Source organism: Triturus cristatus, chromosome 4_2 (assembly GCF_964204655.1).
Source record: "Triturus cristatus chromosome 4_2, aTriCri1.1, whole genome shotgun sequence".
NCBI classification, from domain to species: Eukaryota; Metazoa; Chordata; class Amphibia; order Caudata; family Salamandridae; genus Triturus; species Triturus cristatus.
In genome coordinates this window covers 81,931,614-81,951,793 of record NC_140586.1, presented here as the reverse complement: position 1 = coordinate 81,951,793, position 20,180 = coordinate 81,931,614, and the positions used below count along the sequence as shown (strand labels likewise).

General features: G+C 45.9%; 1 protein-coding gene across 5 annotated transcripts in view; it reads left to right on the top strand.

Moving 5' to 3' along the window:
- Positions 1-17,918, top strand: part of GCDH (glutaryl-CoA dehydrogenase) — a 220,253-nt gene extending 202,335 nt beyond the window's left edge. For all 5 annotated transcript variants that reach the window (XM_085600632.1, XM_085600630.1, XM_085600633.1 and 2 more), the window contains 4 exons: positions 14,737-14,840; positions 15,390-15,515; positions 15,895-16,055; positions 17,325-17,918. In XM_085600632.1, coding sequence (XP_085456758.1) covers positions 14,737-14,840; positions 15,390-15,515; positions 15,895-16,055; positions 17,325-17,398 — 465 coding nt within the window. In that variant the 3' untranslated portion in view covers positions 17,399-17,918. The remainder of the gene's footprint in view (positions 1-14,736; positions 14,841-15,389; positions 15,516-15,894; positions 16,056-17,324) is intronic.
- Positions 17,919-20,180: the final 2,262 nt, after the last annotated feature.

Below are 20,180 nucleotides of genomic sequence, written 5' to 3'. Positions count from 1 at the left end.
AAGCCATCCTTAATTTACCAGATCATTTTGTTGGTTCACGAGGAATTCGCCGTGACCTATAAGACTCAGCGGTTTCTTTGTTACTGATACCCATGATTGAATATTCTTGCAAAAATGGAAATTGAGGGTACAAATGTCAATATTTACTCAGCTTTGAAATCAAAATATTAGAATCTTATTGTAGCGGGTGCGAGGGAAACACGGAGGCAAACTTGTAATGATACTCTTGCTTTAATGGTTGTACAACCTTCTTTAAGTGTCGGACAGGGCGATAGTATGGCAAGGGAAAATCGGTTTCCGGTTCTGTAGGCGTCCGTACTCTCCGGGTTGGTTTTCCTCGCCCGGGATGCTCCAGATTGTTGTTCCCACCGGGAATATGGTCCCTCCGGCCAATCTCAGGGTGAAGACCGAAACAAAAGAGAAGGGAGACTGAGGTCAGTGTAGTGTTCACTTCACTCTGTTACGAGGGCAAGGGAGTGAGGAGTCACACGGTGCTATATACAGTAGACCTAGGTGACGGAAAGTGAGGGAAAAGGGTTCTGTGAGGTGCGGTTCCTCCAAGTGTTAGTGCCTTTTCTTAAAGCCCCAAGCAGAGATTCGAGCGCGTACCTGCTGGTGCCACGCTTCTCCGGAAACGTGGCGGGGCGGGTCACAGGGTCGTTGGCCTCCTGCCGCTGGATCCGTTGGGGTCTCCGCTCCGTAGCTTCCTCCTTCACTCCTCTCGAACTCAGGTCTCTCGTCCGGGTGTTCCTTCGTCGCTCCTTCTTCCTCCTCGGGGTTCGTGCCGTCCTCCGTCTCCGCTCTTCCGGCATATGAACTCCTCCTGCCGTCTTCGTCATACGGGTGGGCGGAGCCGTCGGCCCAGTTAAAGAAACACTATCCACTTTGTTCTACCTGGTTCCGGGTGCAAGGCTCAGGCTTCCAAGTGTTCGTATGCTGGAGAGACAGAGGGGAGAGGTAAACATTCCCACAGTCAGTCTTTAGAGGTGGGCTCGCAGCGTTGTCTAGGGGGTTCTCAGTGTCACCTCGTTGGCTCTCCTCGTCACACACCACCCCCCCTGGATTCTCCCGCTCGGGGAGAGGAAATCGGGAGAGGAAGTCTGCGCTGCCATTGTCTACCCCTTTTCTGTGTTGTACGGTAAAGGCAAACGGTTGGAGAGTCAAAAACCACCGCAAGACCCGGGGATTGAGAGACTTGTTGCGGCTCATCCACTGTAGTGGAGAATGGTCGGTATAAAGGATGAAGGGGTGGCCCTCTAGATAATACCGTAGCTTGTCCACGGCCCACTTGATTGCTAGGCATTCCTTCTCAATTGTGGGATACTTAACCTCCCTAGGGAATAGTTTTCTACTAATGTAGAGGATAGGGTGTTCTTACCCGTCTGCTGATACCTGGGACAATACTGCTTCCCCCCCATGGTCCGATGCATCCGTGTGTAGGATGAACGGTCTAGAGAAATCGGGGGAGGCCAATACCGGGTTGGTGGTGATTACCCTCTTCAAGGTGTGGAAGGCGTTCCAAATGGCTGGAGAGGGGTGGTGAAAGGTCTGGGGTCGAGAGTCTTTCTTTAACGTGTCCGTTAAGGGAGCTGCGATATCCGAGAAGGAGGGAATAAACCTCCTATAATACCCTATGAGGCCTAAGAAGGCTCTCATGTCCTTTTTATTGGCAGGAAATGGGGTCTCGGAGATGGCTCGCACCTTTTCTATCTGTGGCTCTATCACCCCGTGCCCCAAGAGGTACCCTAGGTACTTTACTTTATGGTAGCCTATTCTTGACTTTTTGGCATTGATATGTAATCCGGCTTCTCTAAGGGCCTTCAGTACCAGGGACAGGTGTGTGAGGTGGCTCTCCCAACACGGGCTGAAGATGATGATATCATCTAAGTACGCCGATGTAAAGTGTTGATGTTCTCTTAACACCTCATTCATCAGCCGTTGGAAAGTCGCTGGAGCGCCATGAAGTCCAAAAGGCAACACGTTAAATTCGAACAATCCATCAGGTGTAGTAAACGCCGTTTTCTTCCGGTCTTCGTCTCTTAAGGGAACCTGCCAATAGCCTTTGGTCAGGTCCAGGGTGGTTATATATTTGGCTTCTCCAAGTTTCTCAATTAATTTGTCAATCCGTGGAATCGGATAGGCATCGAATGATGATATTTGGTTCAAAGCGCGGAAGTCCATGCAGAACCTCGTGCTTCCATCAGGCTTCGGGACCATGACGATGGGAGAAGACCACTCGCTTCTTGATGGTCGGATTATGCCGAGCCGGAGCATTTCCTGGACTTCCCTCTGAACGTCTGGTCGTTTGGCGGCTGGTATCCTGTATGGCCTTTTCTTAACAACTGCCCCGGCGGGAGTATCGATCCTATGTTCAATCATTGATGTTCGCCCCGGAATGTCGGAGAACAATGGAGAGAACGGCATTAGGGTCACCCGCAGGCTCTCACTTTCTTGTTGTCGGAGCTCGTCATTGATCACTAGGTCGTTTATCGTGGAGGTAGTAGGTCCCCAAGTGGGTACAGTTAAGTGGGCGTTCTGTGGGGGTTTGCCTATCCATTTCTTTAAAAGGTTGATGTGGTACACCTGTGTCTTTCCCGGGGATATCTGTAACTTGTAGCTGGTCTTTCCGATAGTTGCAACGACTCTGTAAGACCCTGCCCGCTCTGTTTGGAACCTTCGGGTGGGGGAGGGCAGTAGGACTAAGGCCCACTCGTCGACACTCAGGGTTCTCCATTTCTTTCCCTTGTCGTAATGGTGTTGTTGTCTTTTCTGGCTCTGTTCCAACGTGGCATAGGCCAACGCTCTCAGTTTCCCCAATTTGTTTTTTAACGTTTGGGTGTATTCGAGGACACTTTGTTCTTCTCCTGTATCGTTTTCCCAGGCTTCCTTGGTCATTTCCAGAAGAGTTCGTGGTTGTCGGCCGTATAGCATCTCGAACGAGGAGCAGCCAAGGCTGCTCTGTGTTTGTCCTCGTATGACGTAGAGAGCCAACGGTAACATTAGGTCCCACTCTTTCCCACTGACGGCTAGCATTTTTTTGAGGGTGTTCTTTAGGGTTCCGTTGTATCGCTCCACGAGTCCGTCGGTTTGTGGGTGATACACCGATGTTCTGATATGTCGGAGATCCACCAAGCGACACACTTCTTTCATTAGCCGGGAAACGAAAGGGGTACCTTGGTCCGTTAAGATTTCCTTCGGAAAACCGACTCGTGAAAACAGCTCTATGATTTTATCAGCAATGGCTCGGGAGGTAGGGACTCTCAGGGAAAAAGCTTCGGGGAATCTGGTGGCATAGTCTACAATAACTAGGGCGTATTGATTACCTTTTCTTGTCTTAGGCAATGGCCCTATTAGGTCTAGGCCTACTCTCTCAAAAGGGGTCCCTATGATGGGGAGAGGTTGTAGAGGCACTGCAGGTGGTCGACGTAGGTTTTTCTTTTGGCACAAGTCACAGGACATGCAATGTCATTTGATATCCTTATAGATTCCGGGCCAGTAAAAATGTCGCAACACGTTCTGAGTGGTTTTTTCGCTGCCCATGTGTCCAGCCAGTAAATGGGAATGTGAATAAAACAGTATTTGTTCCCGAAAGGCTACAGGTACCAAGAGTTGTAAAGGGTCTTCCTGAGTTCCCTGTCTGTACAACAGACCTCTTTGTATAAGAAAGCGAGGAAATCTGGGGTTGGGGTCATCCTGTGTGTGGTGGGCCTGTTCCCAGGCGTTGTACAGGGTGGAATCGTTAGACTGGGCGAACTTGAAATTCCTATCGTCTACCCAAGGTTCTGGGGTTATGTATGCCGGGTGTGTCTGTCTCTCTTCCCTCTTTGTCCCCTCACCCGGGGTCTGGTGCTTTAGGTATCGTGAGAAAAGCTCCAGAAACTCGGGATTATCGGTCCCTATTATGAGCTCTTCGGGCAGAGTGTCTAATATTCCTACCCTAACCAGATCCTTGGGGCCCCCAGGGATCTCAAGGCCGACTACAGCCATCGGGTAGGGTCGTACGTCCCCATGGACACATTTGATGTATACGATTTTCTCAGGAATTACTTGTCTTGACTCAACCCACTCCCCTTGTATCACGGACTGTTTACACCCCGAATCTAGGAGGGCTTGTATGGTTCTCCCATTTACCCGAACACTTACATGGTAGGCACTCCCTAATTCGGCAGTGTACAATACCGGTTTAGGAACATAGCCGACCTCCATGGGTTCATCAGGCGGCCTTCTGTGGGGACACAACCGGGCAATATGTCCCCAGGTCCCACACTCAAAGCATTGAGGACCTTTGAATGGAGGAACTGCTGGTTTCAGCGGTCGGTGGGGATACGGTACAGTCTGGGTACGTGGTTTTCTCTCGCCTTTAGAAGTGTCTGATCTGGCGGTTTTGTCTGCCTCCCAGGGCAGGGTTCGGGGCTGCGCCCGGGCAAATGAGGATGCCAGTTCGATGGCTTGCGCGGTTGTTAGCCGTGGGTGCTGCCTAAGCCATCTTTGGGTGTTCAAGGGTAATGCCTCGAGGTATTGTTCAAGATAGATCTTGTCCATTATTTCCTCCTTGGTACTAGTGGCGGGGACAAGCCATTTGTCGGCAGCCATTTTAAGCTTGAAGAACAGAGTTTTTGGGTTATCCCCAGCAGCACCCCTCTCTTTGCGAAACCTCACTCGGTAGGCTTCCGCATCTAAACCCAGGTGGTCCAAGATAATCGTTTTTATGTCGGCGTAGGGGGCTTGACCGGTAATGTTGGCTACTTGGTATGCTGCCTGGGCCTCACCCGACTGCAGAGGAGCCAGAAAGAACGGCCACTTCTCAAGGGGCCAACCACATGCCAAGGCGGCCCTCTCGAAGTTAAGAAGAAATGAATCCGGGTCTTCCCCAGCCACGTATTTCTGGAGTGATATCCCGGTAGGGCCAGGAAGTGGGTTCCGGATCGCAGGAATCGGTGCTGTGGGGTGTACCCCAATCTGGGTCTGTAACCCCTCCAGTTGGGCGGAAATAGTGGATTTAAAAGTCTCTCGATCAGCTTGCGCGGACGCAAGATGCTGCTCCACCACCCACCCTAGCTGTTCCTGTCCTTTGACTAGATGTTGTAACAGTTCATCCATCTTTGCTGTACAGATGGGACTCTCTACTTTGCCGGCATTCTCCACCACTTGTAGCGGGTGCGAGGGAAACACGGAGGCAAACTCGTAATGATACTCTTGTTTTAATGGTTGTACAACCTTCTTTAAGTGTCGGACAGGGCGATAGTATGGCAAGGGAAAATCGGTTTCCGGTTCTGTAGGCGTCCGTACTCTCCGGGTTGGTTTTCCTCGCCCGGGATGCTCCAGATTGTTGCTCCCACCGGGAATATGGTCCCTCCGGCCAATCTCAGGGTGAAGACCGAAACAAAAGAGAAGGGAGACTGAGGTCAGTGTAGTGTTCACTTCACACTGTTACGAGGGCAAGGGAGTGAGGAGTCACACGGTGCTATATACAGTAGACCTAGGTGACGGAAAGTGAGGGAAAGGGGTTCTGTGAGGTGCGGTTCCTAGAAGTGTTAGTGCCTTTTCTTAAAGCCCCAAGCAGAGATTCGAGCGCGTACCTGCTGGTGCCACGCTTCTCCGGAAACGTGGCGGGGCGGGTCACAGGGTCGTTGGCCTCCTGGCGCTGGATCCGTTGGGGTCTCCGCTCCGTAGCTTTCTCCTTCACTCCTCTCGAGCTCAGGTCTCTCGTCCAGGTGTTCCTTCGTCACTCCTTCTTCCTCCTCGGGGTTCGTGCCGTCCTCCGTCTCCGCTCTTCCGGCATATGAACTCCTCCTGCCGTCTTCGTCATACGGGTGGGCGGAGCCGTCGGATACGTCGGCCCAGTTAAAGAAACACTGTCCACTTTGTTCTACCTGGTTCCGGGTGCAAGGCTCAGGCTTCCAAGTGTTCGTATGCTGGAGAGACAGAGGTAAACATTCCCACAGTCAGTCTTTAGAGGTGGGCTCGCAGCGTTGTCTAGGGGGTTCTCAGTGTCACCTCGTTGGCTCTCCTCGTCACACTTATATTGTCCGAATTTCACATATTTTCTTTTTTTTAAAAAGGCTGTTACTTAAAAAACAAAACAGACTAGGATAAGAAAACTTGAAGGAAAACTCTTTCACAAGCTTTGTATTATAAGCAAAGAGGAGCAGTGTGTTTAGATAGACTGCCGCCCATAACGTTTGGATAACTGAGGCTACTCCTCCTAAGGGAGCACATACCACCAGTATGCTTTCATGAATAATCAGTGTCAGTTGTACAGGGACATATGATCCTATCAAAGCACAAACATTTTCATTTCTTCCATAGGGAGGAGGGTTGTTTATGATTTTAATGGAGATTCCCCGTAAGGAGAGTTAGGATTAGAAGGAAGTAACTGTGGAATGACCTTCTGGTATCTGTCTTGCATATCTTTGTAATGGGGGTTGTGAGAAGTTGGCCTGATGTATGATGTCACTAGTTCTAGTGTGCACCTTTTATCAGTCCAAACAACCCTTATGGTGATTGGTTGTAAAGTCAACTTTATAGACCAGCTATCCTAGTGGTAGCATGGACAAGAGCAGTCTTAGGCTAAACTCTGAATGGCATGTGAAGCCAGCTGTGATACCATATATAACCCCTTGAATACCAAATGAAAGGACACCACAACAGATATATATATAAAATAAAGTGTATTTATTCTAGTCAAACCCTCAGCACTCTTTATGAGATTCGAGGTAAGTACAACACAGTCTTATTCAAGCATACATTAAGTCACACAGGTAAGTAATACAGTTAGGCCCTAGGGGCCACGCAAACCATATACTAAAGAAGTGGTATAAGGACCACTGTCACGGAAATAGAATAGGCCTAGGGATTCGCTGGGGCTACACTACACTACCAACAGTTAGGAAGTGGGAGGCCCACGGGATTCAGGTGCAGAGTGGAAACACTCACGCGTAATGCGTATAATCAATAGAAATAGTACAGTTCTGAAATAAACAGTTTTAGGACACTTCTGGTATAGCTAGAAAGTCGAGACTCGGAAGCTAGACCCTAGGATAGTCAATACCCTTGTGAGCACCGGAGTACCCAAGTTACCTAGCCCACGGGCTGTGGGTGCATAGGTGTGAACTTGCGTCGGGTTTCGTCGTGGACTTCTATGGATGCCTGAAGGAAAGTTGCTGACAGGCAGTCAGTGCAGAGTGTCCGGTGGATCCCAAGGCCGAGATCAAGAAGGAAGGATACCTGCAAGCAGAAGGGACAGAGTCTGGGTCACTAGCCAGTGACCACGTGGAACCAGGAAGGAACGAGGCGATGTCGTGAAGATTGCAGGTGAAGAGGTGAAGCTTGTCGCAGCAGCCACGGGTACCAGGGGACGTCGAGGGCGACCAGGACCAGGAGGCGAGCTGTTCCACGAAGGCTCTTGCTGTCGGCGGCGTCGAAGTCGAACTAGGACTCACCAAGCCTTGGCAAGCGGAACCCATGAAGAATGGAGGACTTGCTTCTGGTGCAGACCAGGAAGTTCTGGGGTGCTTCTCTTTGGCAGAGGAGCAGGAGCCAGTCTGGAGGAGCCAAACCAGTAGTAAAGATTCAAAGGTGTGTCGTCGCACAGGCCGCTAGCCAACGGGCAAGCAACCGGACAGACGCGGCAAGCAGGAAAATGCAGAAGGGCCCCACGCAGGACTCGTGGAGTGTGGGGGGCTGATATTCGGTGCAGATGGTGCTTGGGGCTTCTCAATCCCCGGTGCACAACTTCGAGGGTACCTCAGAAGCTTCGCTGGAAGATACTCGCCACTTTTCCCAGGTAGCCGGTCCCACGTCTCTCGTCGCCTCCACGGATCTCAGCTCGGCTGTGGATGTGGATCAGGGTCGGAGAAGTCTGGAAGTCAAGGCTCTGGTCAGGCTCTGCAGTCGGTCCCTCGTAGAACTTCAGCAAAGGGTAAGTCTCTTGATGGTGCCTGTTGGCACAGGGTAGCCACTCCTTGGCCACAAGGGAGATTCTTCAGTCTTCTTCTTTCGTCGAATGTCGAAGGTCCAGAGTTTCTGTTCAAGTTGCAGGTTCAGAATAATCTAATCTCCTGGGGCCCGGCTACCACTCTTATACTAATCTGGGGGACTGGGTTGCCTGCTAGGTCCAGCCTTATGGGTGGGACCTGGGAGGGGGGTGGTTACACCCCCTTCCCTTTGTCCAGTTTCGCGCCAGGACTGGGGCTGGAGTGCCCCAGCACCGGTTTGAACTGGACTATGCATGGGACACCTTGTGTGCCCCAGGCAGTGTCTCGTTTCTTTCATCCCTCCCTGCCCCAATACACTAAGGCCTGTCTGGGGTGGTGCTCGCACCTCCCAAGGCAGGAAACCTATTGTCCAAGCCTCCCTTGCCGGGATCACCTCCAGCAGCAGGAGGTCAGACTTGTGTCGTGGCAGCAGCATCCATTTTGTGATGCTGGGGCTCTGGTTAACTTTAACCGGGTAAGTAGGTTTCAACATGTCTTCTCCCTCTAGAAGGGAGGGATAATATCCTCATCACCAGAAATGGGATGGGGGTATTATTCCAAAGGGTTAGACACCTTACACGACATGTTTTGATAAAGCCAAACCATAGTTAACTTAACCGTTTAAGATTATAAGGCACTTTAAGAGTATATGGTAGGCTATATCATAGAACAGCTATAAGGACATGGTTCCGAAAGCTGCAGACAGGCTCAGCTCATGCTAGAGCACCATCTCACATGTTACCAAGCACTCTGCCTCCAGGATTGTTGAGGCCTGCCATAGGAGTGGCTGATAGGTACACATGTGTCTATATATAAGGTAGGTATAGGAATACTACACCTAAGCAAGGAGTGATTACACGACCTTGCCCCAGCTGAGTGATCAGCCAGTTGTGTCATAATGGAAGGCCAGGCCAGGGGTGGCATAATACATGCTGCAGCCCCTGGTAAGCCTAGGGTACACCTATGCCCTGGGTACCTAAGGTACACTGTACAGGGGCCAATAAGGTGATCCTATCCAAATGGGTTATGCACCTAAAGCACATAGTATTAATTTAGAGAGAGAACAGCAGGGCTGTGGGTCTGATTAGCAGGCCCACAGCCACATCTAAGTCGAAAACCAGTAAAGCAAAAAGTGGGGGTGAACATAGAAAGCAGACCCTACTCTCCTACAGGGGTCTTTATTAGGAAAGAAGTAGTTGCCGTTGTACCTTTAGTGGGGTAATGTTTTGATTTACATACTAGGATTTTATTTCATTTTTTATAAAAAAAGAAAAACTTTACAAGACTGTCCCCTAGAAAGCAACTGTTCAAACAGGCCTGTATTTACGAACTAATTCCTGGCTGTTCGAATGTTTTTAGTCTTTTGTAGGTAAAATGTTAGCATTCTGCAAACATATAATGTGTACAAAGATATTTCTGCTGTAGAGGAGGGATTTTGAAAGAAGGTTGGAAGTGAAATAGACTGATTACTATACAAATCTGACACTACACTGGAAAGCAAACTCGGGTGCATTCTCCTGACCACCTTATTCTTATACAGAGTGGGGTTTTCGGGACTGTGTGTGCTGGGGTAATTGTTCCCTGTTCTTTTTTGAGACATGCTGTAAGAGAGCATTTTGGATAGACTCAAAAAGATGCCTACTATTTTTCAAAGAACTACATTAAGTTCCCTGGAAGAAGGTGGTCCCTTAACTGGTGGGAATATGTTTTTCATCCCCTCTGGCAAAACCTTAATGACAAGGACTCAAATGAAACGTGTGAAGCATATTTTTTAATAAGAAGTAATGGCACTGATTTGGCCAAGAAATGTAGATGTCTGGGGCGGGGGACACACTTCATTATGTCATTGGCTGGGGTTAATAACCTTTTTTATTTGATCAATTTAAAATTGCAATAAAAAATATATGCAAGCTTACAGAATGACACAGCAAATGAAGCATTAAAGGTACATGCATTTAAGAAATACTAAACAAATTAAGAGTCAACTATCTTAATCCATAGGCACTGCTGACTGCGGGGAATCTTATTTAAAAGCTCCGCAGATTCTTTAGTACCTCTTCCAGCTGCCTCTAGCCTGTGACATGTGCCAGTCAACTGTATGAGTTTCATTTGGCCCTTTCCACCAATTTCAAAATGTCCATGACTCCTTTTTCCATGTCCTGTCGATTATGTTCTTGGCAACTGTAACAACTATAATATCATAGGATTGTAGTTGTCACAGAAAAGAATGGCAACAGAGTTTACCCTATAGCTACTTCTGGTCATTTGATTGAATACAAAGAGGATAGTGTCTTTTCAAAATATCTGCTGTACTGGAAATGTAGCAGACGTGCAGACCCTGTCGGCTGCCACACGGAGGGCCCCGAAACTGATGTTCTTCATTAGGCAATTCATATAAAAGTTAAAAAGTGGCCGGTCCTATAAGGCCCTAAGTGACAGGCTTAGGAGCTCTATGCACATTCAACCAGGCTTCCCTTATGTTGCTTTGATAGTTTGGTGTCCATATCAAATTTAGCACCTTCTCTACCCAGCTTGTCAAGTTATCTGGCCTTTCCTGTGCAGTTACATACGTTTGAAATATTTAAAAGAGCTAGATTTTAAAGTGCTTGTATTCTCTTAATTGAATCAAGTGCATCCATATGCTTGGGAAAAAGTTGCCTTTACTCCAGACTTGAACTACCTGTCAGTAAATGCAATATGCGTTGTCAAAGATTGTTGGCATGCCCATAGGCCCCTAGAGAATGCTAGTTGCGTGCACCCAGCAGTATTTTGAAAATGTTCTTGAAGTTGCCCGCCCCCTCCACCCCACACACTAATTTCTGAATTTAAATAAGGAAAATCAGCACCCCGGGATAAAATGACATACTCCCCATCGTGCCTCAGAGTTCCCTCTCATAATGATACACATGGACTCCAAATGATTCTGAGCATATCGCTGCCGTCCACACAGTCTATCACAAAGCATATTATCGCGCTGTTATATTTCCCCATGTCGGACAGTATTTAGTATCACTTTAAACAATAACATGGGCACTTCATAAATTGTAAATCAATCTATTGGTTCCTAATCGATATATAGTGCTTAATGTCCACATCATGCACATTCTCTCTTATTGTCCTTCTAAGCATCTATCATTAAGCACTAATAAACAACTCCAAGATGCCTGTCAATGTTCATGTTCTGAACCAGATCATATTTAGCAAAATACATGTTTCATGTTTGTCATAAAACAACCTAAATATGTGAAACTCTGTGGTACGTCGACATGGCAGCCCTTCACCCATAAGGTTACCTCCTCCCATTACAGGTAATTATACTAACAGTTCCAGTTTGGTGTCTGATTGCTCCCTGCTGGACAAACCCTAATCCATAACTGAAAAGCAGTAATGTGTGCTACACCGCCTGATTCATCAGTCAACCTTAGACCTGCCCTATTGGGTTTTCATTTTGGCTTTCTGAACTCTCACTAGCTCAGTGCCTGTCACCTGTGCTGTATTGCGGAATCTTGTCTGCCCTTTATAAGTCACTTTCAATCTGGCAGGGTCTTGCAAACTCGCATCTATGTGTAGTATCATGCACTTGTAAGTCGTATCTCTCAGGCATCAGCGTTTCTCTATAGTAATGTGTGAAAGGTCCAAGCTAAACAAGAAAGAAATATTGTATACAGCTGCTGGATTGTGGGGACCTGCCTTCGTAGACAAAATGTCCCAAAGACCTGTACAATCATGCATATTGTTGATTAGCGGCTTTTAGTGTCCACAATGGAAGCTGATGGGCTCTCTGTGTTTCTTCACACAAGTTGTAATCCTTCTGTTAAAGAAAGGTTTATTTGGGGAACCATCTGTGTAGCCTAGGGGATAGCAGGGCTGGGGGTGGCAGCTATCTTTTTCGCTTCATTGAGGTATTCTTCAATATCTGTAACACCAACTGTTGGCCTTTTTTGGAAATGCCAACCAAGAAGCAGATTTTGCTGAGACGACCGTCTCAAAATTGTTGGAAGTCTCCTCATTCAGCTGGGAATATCCGTGCCAAAACAGATTTTAGCTGCCATCCAGTCGTTGCAAAATTCTGTGATAGTCCATCTTTTGATTTACCTGGTGCTCTCAAACCATCTGCCTGAAGCGCTACCAGCTCAGTGTCTGTTATTAAGATTCGTGTGCCATGTTTATCAGTTACTTCTGCAACTTGCCAGACTTGAGCTATAGTAACCGTACCTATGGTTAAAGTCTAGGCTATATTCAGTGAGCATAGTTGTAAAGGCTGTGTTGAATATTAGGTCAGGGTGGGGGGAAAAATACACTTTCCACTGCACCTTCCCTATCCATTCGTGTTTGGGGCACAAGTTAGATACTGTATGAGTCTGAGTATTTTATTTTAGGAGTTGGAATAATCTTGTATGGTAGTGGGGATCGGGCACTAAAATTTGCTTGAATCATTTAATTCTGAGACTATTCTGATGAGGCAATGCCTGATCTATTCATCTGAAAGAGACAGTTAGTTCTTTTTTATGTGCCATAATGTTGGGTTAGTTAGCCTTGGGTGAACTTTTAAACTCGGTATTCCGATGGTTGCTTAGGTGTATAATTAGTGGTCTCCTAACAATAAAGGACTCGTATTTTCAAGATTGGACTCGTATGATGTGACTGGTCGATAAGGAGTGGTTGGCTTCAAATGGAGAATTAGGGTGCATATTTATTCTCCAATTAGTCCTCATTGAAAGATTATGAGGTACCTATCTCCCTCCTGTTGGCCCATATTAGTTTTTGTTGTGTTTGTTATTTTTTAGAATGGAAGTAATTGGTCTACTGGGATGTGCTCACAGAAAGCCATCAAGGTACAAGCACAGGACGCTTTGGAAGGACACTAAATTAAAGCTTTGTGGTTCAGAGTTCTATTATTGAAAGATAAGTGACTGCACATGACAGCCTTGAAGATCAGGGTCCACAATTTCCTTAGGTGGGAGGATGCTAACATAGTAGTTATGTTGAAAAGGTATGTCAATTGGCTCAAATGAGTTATATATGATTACACCCCACAGCAAAGTAAAGAATGTATTAGGTATGTTTGCTGGTCCATAAACCTGATGTTTGCATTGGTGGACAGTTTGGCAGCTACCTCCTGAGCAGGAGAAAAGTGGGTGAGAAGCTGGTGGTGTGGTTGGTACCCTACGTTGTGAGACATACCAAACTTGACTGCTCCAAGGTATATGGACCTCTTCAACTGTAACGTTGAGGGACTTTTGGGAATGGTTTCTTGATTTGGACATGTGGAGGGAGTTGCATAAAATGAACAAGGCTACATTTTCCCTCGATTCCTCTCGAGGGTACGTCACATCGTATTTTCTGGAAGGTCCTGACATCCATTGGAGAAATTAAAGGTTATACTATCCCTGATACCCATGTGCTGATTGTTCTAGGTCTGAAATACTCTCAGTCACAAGAGATAGGGCCTTTGAAATCATTTGATAGCACTAGTCTCTGTCAGTAACATTAATGTTGGCTAGATATTGGAAAAGGGTGGAGGCCACAATGCTGAAAATTGTTCTCTTTAAGGTGTAGGTCATGGCGAAACTTGTGATAGCAAGGGAAGTACTTAGTAGTATGGCTGCTGATACTTGATTACAGGGCAAGGCACTGAGATTGAGTGTGTTAAGACATTTTTATTGAATACTCTAGGGCAATAATTATTTGGAGATGTTATCCAGGTATTTTTGGTTTTGGAGAAGGTTGGTCTATCCCAAAAGGCTCTAAGATGATTGGTCTTTGTTCACCAATATTTATATCTTTTTTTCTTTTTCTTCATCTTGTACGACAAGCCCCTTTATTTCCAGAGGGTGCTGGTACCTACTGTTACCATTTCCATCACGAATCATGAGAGGTGCTGTATTACTGCCCCAGGTGTACTTGAGTGTAGTAATGCTGTATCGTTTACAGGGAACAAATCCTCAGGGGCACAGCTGGATGACTATGTCGATGGTAATAGCAATGGGGTTACAATTTGGAAGGGGGAAATCTGTGCTGCAGCGCCAATTTTGGGAAAATATTCTATAGGGGATTGTATTGTGGTTAATTATCAATGCCTCGGGTATCAGTACTACCATGTGCAATATTCCCACCTCTCAGTTTGGAGCAACTTGAAATGAGGCCTGGAATTTAGTGATTCTAGGTACACTTTCAGCAGAACTCGATTGGGTGCTGGCAAGGAGGGAATAAGAGAATGTATTTGGAGGGGGAAATGGTCGTGGATTCTGTCATGTGGAGGTCTCTGTGTAGCAGCACATGTAAACTGTTTGTAGAGAGAATTTTTTTTAGTACTCTTGGTCCATTACCCTAATAACCTTTTATTAACAAACATGCATGTCTTCGACATCAGGGCTACTGATTAGGAACATAAACCTTGAATCTTGGCTGGTCTGTTGATTCTTTTCAGTTCTTGTGAATGGTGTGTACTGCACTTGTTTGTAAGGTCACTAGTTCCAGTTGTTTTTCATTTCTGTGTAGTGTAATAGCATGTAAGAAAGGTATCAAGTCTTTTTCCAGTTGTCTGCTCAACGTATTTCCAGTGGTATGCACTCATTTCGTGGTATCCACAGCATACCCATGGGTAAGACGTCAAGTTCATTACTAGTGGCAAATGCGGGTACTATTTGCTAATGTCTCCAGTGCATTGCATAGTGTAATCAATTTTAAGGTCTCTCGTATATTATCTATTTGTTCAGACAGTAAAGTCCTTGCTGAGGTATTTTTCTTATTTCCACAGGGTCCCTTTGGTTGCCTGAATAATGCCCGCTATGGTATTTCCTGGGGGGCACTTGGCGCTGCAGAGTTCTGTCTGCACGCAGCGAGGCAGTACACCTTAGACAGGTAAAAAAAAAAAAAGAGGCGGCATTTCATTTATTGAGGATTCCTTCATTCATGGATTTGTTTGGGACAGAGGTGAACTAGATTTGTCTGGTATCTTTTATGCAGTTTCTTGTTCTGCATTACACCATCTGTAATATTCAATTTTTTTTAAATATCAGAACTTCTCAAGATGCTTAATGCAGTGCACTGTCACTGCTAGCTGAGGCTCCTGAATTTAATGCGGGCCGGGGAATCTGTCCTGATGTCTCAAAGGTGTGCTGTGTGTCCTTTAATTTCACAGGGGTTGCTTTCACACAAGACATGCACTGTCAACAAATAATGACATACTAACCCTAAAACACTGTAGATGTCCAGTGTAATGACTCCAGCTGCCATTCCCTTTTAACTGCTCGGACACTAGTTTAGTATACATATGGCAATATTGCCACAGGGGGAATGCTAGATTTAAATGGAGTATGAAAATGCATGACCTGTGCAGTCATTGAGGGATTTCCTGGTACATAATTCTTCAGTGATGATGCAGCAGTGATCGTAGAATATGTCTTCTAGGATCCAGTTTGGCGTACCCCTAGCAAGAAACCAGCTCATCCAGAAAAAGCTGGCAGATATGCTGACAGAGATCACGATCGGCCTCCAAGCCTGCTTGCAGCTGGGACGTCTGAAGGATGAAGAGAAGTATGCTCTTTTTGTGTAGTAATATAATGTCTGCACTCTATACAGTCATAAAGCTTTAATGTGTATGTGTGTGTGTGTATGTGTATATATATGTGTGTGTGTATATATATATATAATTTATATATATATATATATATTTTTTTTTTTTAAGGAAGCTTGCTGAAGTCTGGTATTTGCATTCAGTAAGCCCCCCAGAAGATGAGAAGCAGGCGAGGGTCCATTTTGGATGCAGGATAGATTGTTGACTTGTACAAGCATAGCCCTTGTGAACTGGTGATGATGCGCAGTGCATGTGCTTTTGCAATGAAACTTTCTGTGCCCATCCAGGTGGCTGTTGTGTTGGGTTATCTGTTTACTCCCTTCTGCTACCTCATTCCAGGGCCACACCAGAAATGATCTCCATGCTGAAGAGGAATTCATGCGGAAAGTCCCTGGACATTGCTCGGCAAGCCCGGGACATGCTCGGTGGTAACGGAATCTCAGACGAGTATCATGTAATCAGGCATGTCATGAACCTAGAAGCAGTTAACACTTATGAAGGTATGTCATGTGTCTGAAAGCTGAATCCTGGACATTCATCTGAATGTCAGCAATATGGGGTTGTGAGGAAGTCTCTAGTTTTCACAACAAATGCACTTACCTTCCTATGGCCCTTCACTCATACTTTCTAGAAAATTGGGCAACCTGCCATCCTCAATAAAACTAGCTGCTCCTGAGCAATGGCGCAAACCTCTGTCAAGGAGGGGTGGTCTGTATCTAGTGCCCTCCACTTCTCTTTCGGAAGCACTCAGACAGGAAAGGTTGCAGCAGTGTCTCTCGTGGAAAGAAGGAATACAAGGGCAAAATTGAAAAACCTGCACTAGCTTGCAGCAGAGCCGAGCACAAACCATGAATGTCTCCTTGCCATACATACATCTTGGGCAGAAAGAGGAATACTTTAGCTTAGAGATAAACAATGGTATGGGTATTTAAAAATAAAACAAGCTTATCCAACATCACAAAACTTGTCCTCACCAAAGTTGGCTTTCGTGGTAAGATTGTGCCACATCTTTTTGAATTTTCTTCCCAGGCAAAGGGAACATTTAAAGTATTGGATTTGCTAATATCAATAAAAAGCATGGCCTTTGGATTATGCCTACTAGCTGGGCTACTGAATAAGAGAAATTCTGACTTTGCCCACTACTGCCTACTTATTACAAATATCATGAGAAGCCTCTATTGTAGTGGAGTGATTCTGTATGCATAGGTGTCAGGCTAGTTTGTAAAAACTAACGCTAGTAATGTTTCGTTTAACTGCAAGTAACATTTACTAGACTCTGTATATTTTCTCCCCAGGTTACATCACTGCCGAAGCTTAATAGATGAGCAGCCTCACTCTATTCAGTTAGTCTCGATTTTCCATACACTGTGATAGATTTTTGGTAGAGCGTTCAAACATTTGCCATAATATCCCCCCAAATGCTGTAGCGCTTTAAACATATATCTCAAAATAATGTTTTTGAAATGTCTTTGTTAGTTACTTTGGAAATGTGCAACTTTTATCTTGAAGGGAAAAAGTTATGCCAAAATCAGGTAAACCTGGACCATAAGCAAGTGTCCATTCCTCTTAAAAACTTCGAGTACAATCAAAAAAAGCATAGTTATCTGCTTTGTTTAAAGAACTCAAGCACACACCAGCGTGCTCTGTATGTTGTTGTATTATGTCCAGGTACTGTGATGTAGTTAGCTGAAGTTTAAAATATTCAATTAACAAGGAATAAAAAATAACCAGTTGGTAATTTTCTTGTATTTTTGTTTTTTTACTCCCAGGGACCCATGATGTGCACGCACTGATCCTTGGGAGGGCGATCACAGGCCTGCAGGCGTTCACAGTTGAAAAATAATAATTTTGAACAGCAATTTTTGATGGATCATGAGATCACGGTTTTTGCATCAGTCAAGTTTTTGCACCCAAGCAGGACAAAGACTATGCTGTCCTCTAAATTGTTCAACAGTAGGATGAAGCACAAGCTGTTTCTGTGAATTATTCAACGCCTCACATCGATGATGTGCAAAACCAGCAACTGTCCCCTCTATGACCTTGGTTCACTTATCTTTGTCAGGTGCAATAACATTTCGAGAGGCTTTCAGATCTTGGAAATAAATGTGGGTCAGCATAAATTGGCTTTTGGGTTGACCACTTTTGGGGGAAACTTGTGAATACTGACTGGATTATCAACAAGAACTCTTTGACTCTACATTACTTACATCTAGAAGTCTGGTGAGTGGTAATAATGTACAGAGAAACCTTTGCATCTAAAAGCCACGCTGCAATTATTAATTATTGCAAAAAGGCTCAAGTGGTTGAAAATGTAACAGTCATTTCCAAATAAAACAGTTTTACCTTGTCTTTCTTTAGGCCAAGTGATGCATTCTGCAGCAATCCTTATTTCGAGATTACCTGTTTTGCCACAGGTGGTCAGTTCAAGATGGTGGGTTATAGGAGTGGAAGAATAAATGATTACTTTGAGTCCTGCATTGTACAGTCGTCATTATAGTCATGAACTTTAATATAATTCAGTGGTGCATGCAGGGACCTCGAAAGACTATATCCTCAGGGAGAGAGTGTGTGTAGGTTGCCGCTCAGGAATATGAGACCTGTAGCACGTGAGGGGTCGAGCGCAAATGTCAGTCAAGCACCCTGCGCATAATCGGCAGACCACAAGAATAGAGGCTCACTCAGGATGTACCTGTGTGCTCACATGTACCTGTGAACAAGACCACACTGTTGGACGAAACACGTCTTGTTGAAGTAAAGTTGGTCCACGTATCCTGAGTGAGCGTCTATTCTTGTTATCTATGTGTTCAAAGCATGTGAGCTGTAGATTACATGCTTTGCATACTCCTGCCATCTAGTGTTGGGTCTGGATGGTTGCAAGTTGTTTTTGTTCGAAGAAGTCTTTTCCAGTTACAAGGTAGGTGACTCCGCCTTTCGGTGATATTGCGCATGGGCATCGGCTTCATTGTCAGATTGTTTTTTTCCGCCATCGGGTTCGGGCGGGTATTGCTGGGCTCTGCTTCAGAATCGATCCTCGGTTTCCCCCTTGGTGCGTACGTCTCTCTACCTCAATGTTATTGTTTTTGAATGCGCTTTCTCTTTCCGCGGTTCGAAACGAATTTCAAGAAACTTCGTCATTTCGATCGGAACATCTGCGGGCGGCCTTCCGGCCCATTCGCATCCGTTCAGCTCCTCGTCGATGGAACGGGCTCAATTTAAATCCTGTCCCCTCTGCCACTCGAAATATCCACATACGGACTCTCATAAGGTGTGTAATATGTGCTTGTTCCCCAAGCACAATGAGCAAGACTGTGATGCGTGCCGATCCTTCAGATCAAAGAAAACTCTCTGTGATCGTCAGGCTCGACGTCGAGAGATGCAGCGGTTAGATGTCACACCGGACATCTTCGGTGAAGACTCCGAACAAGAAGAGGTATCAGTGGCAGAGGAGTAGCTGACTGCAGCTGCGTCTGACTCTGGATCAGACTTACAGATCGACCTCGAGGACGACAATGAAGTAGACGGGAGTACCAAAGTCACCTTCTCCGCCCCCCCTCCCTCCCTCCAACCGTCCCTTAGAAATCTAAGGCTTCGGCACCATCTCCGCCTCAAGGCCAAGGTTGGCACTGAGAAGAGTTTTCCAACGATCCGCCTCATATCTCTGCACTGAAACACTCTGAAAAGCCTTCCAGCTCATGACCCAGTCAGCCAAAGCCCACTTCCGAGCCAAAATCTTTGAGCTCTAAAGCCAAAATGGGTTCTGAACCCAAACCTTCGGAACCGAAATCTTCGACACCGAAACTCAAGAAACATTCCTCGTAGTTGAAACCCTCGGCACAGAAAGGACATTCCGGCTCAGCTCCGAAAGCTTTGGTGTCGAAAAGCAAAGACTTGCCTACAACACATCTGGATCCAAACATAGACACTGTACCTCCTAAACTGGATCCAAAACAGAAAAAAACTGTACATTCACCCTGACCCAGGGCATATCCATGCTAAAACACCATCTAGGCACAAGCTTTCTGATGGTCTTAGCCCATGCAAAATTCCTCAGAAGAAACAAAGTGTAGGCACTAGTCCTTTCCATACACTACCAGCTCCTCTTCCTCCCTCTCCACCACAGCTTGATCCATTACAGATTACACCTAATCAGTCTCCTCTACCTCATTTTCACAGAGGTAACACTGACGATGACGATGCTCTATTACCACATCCTTGGAGTGAATACACAGCAGATCCTCCAAAGGATTCAGACCCAGACCTTTATCCTGCCAGGCCATCTCCACCTGATGACAATCTGTCATACCAACAGCTTATCGCTAGTGCAGCAGAATACCATGGGATGGAGCTACATAAAGAGTCTTTAGATTAAGATTTTCTCTTTGACACTCTAGGATCACATAAATCCAGTCAAACACTGCCTGTGCTCAAGGGTATGTTAAGATGAAAGATTTTGTCCGTGCCAGAATCCTGACTCCTAGAGTAGATAAAAAATATAAATCCTCCCCCACAGGACCTATTTTTATTAAGAGTCAGTCACCACTTGACTCTTTAGTGGTGTCAAATGCTAGAAAGAGAGCTAACTCTCAAGAATCTGGGGCTGCCCCTCCCCCAGATAAAGAATCAAA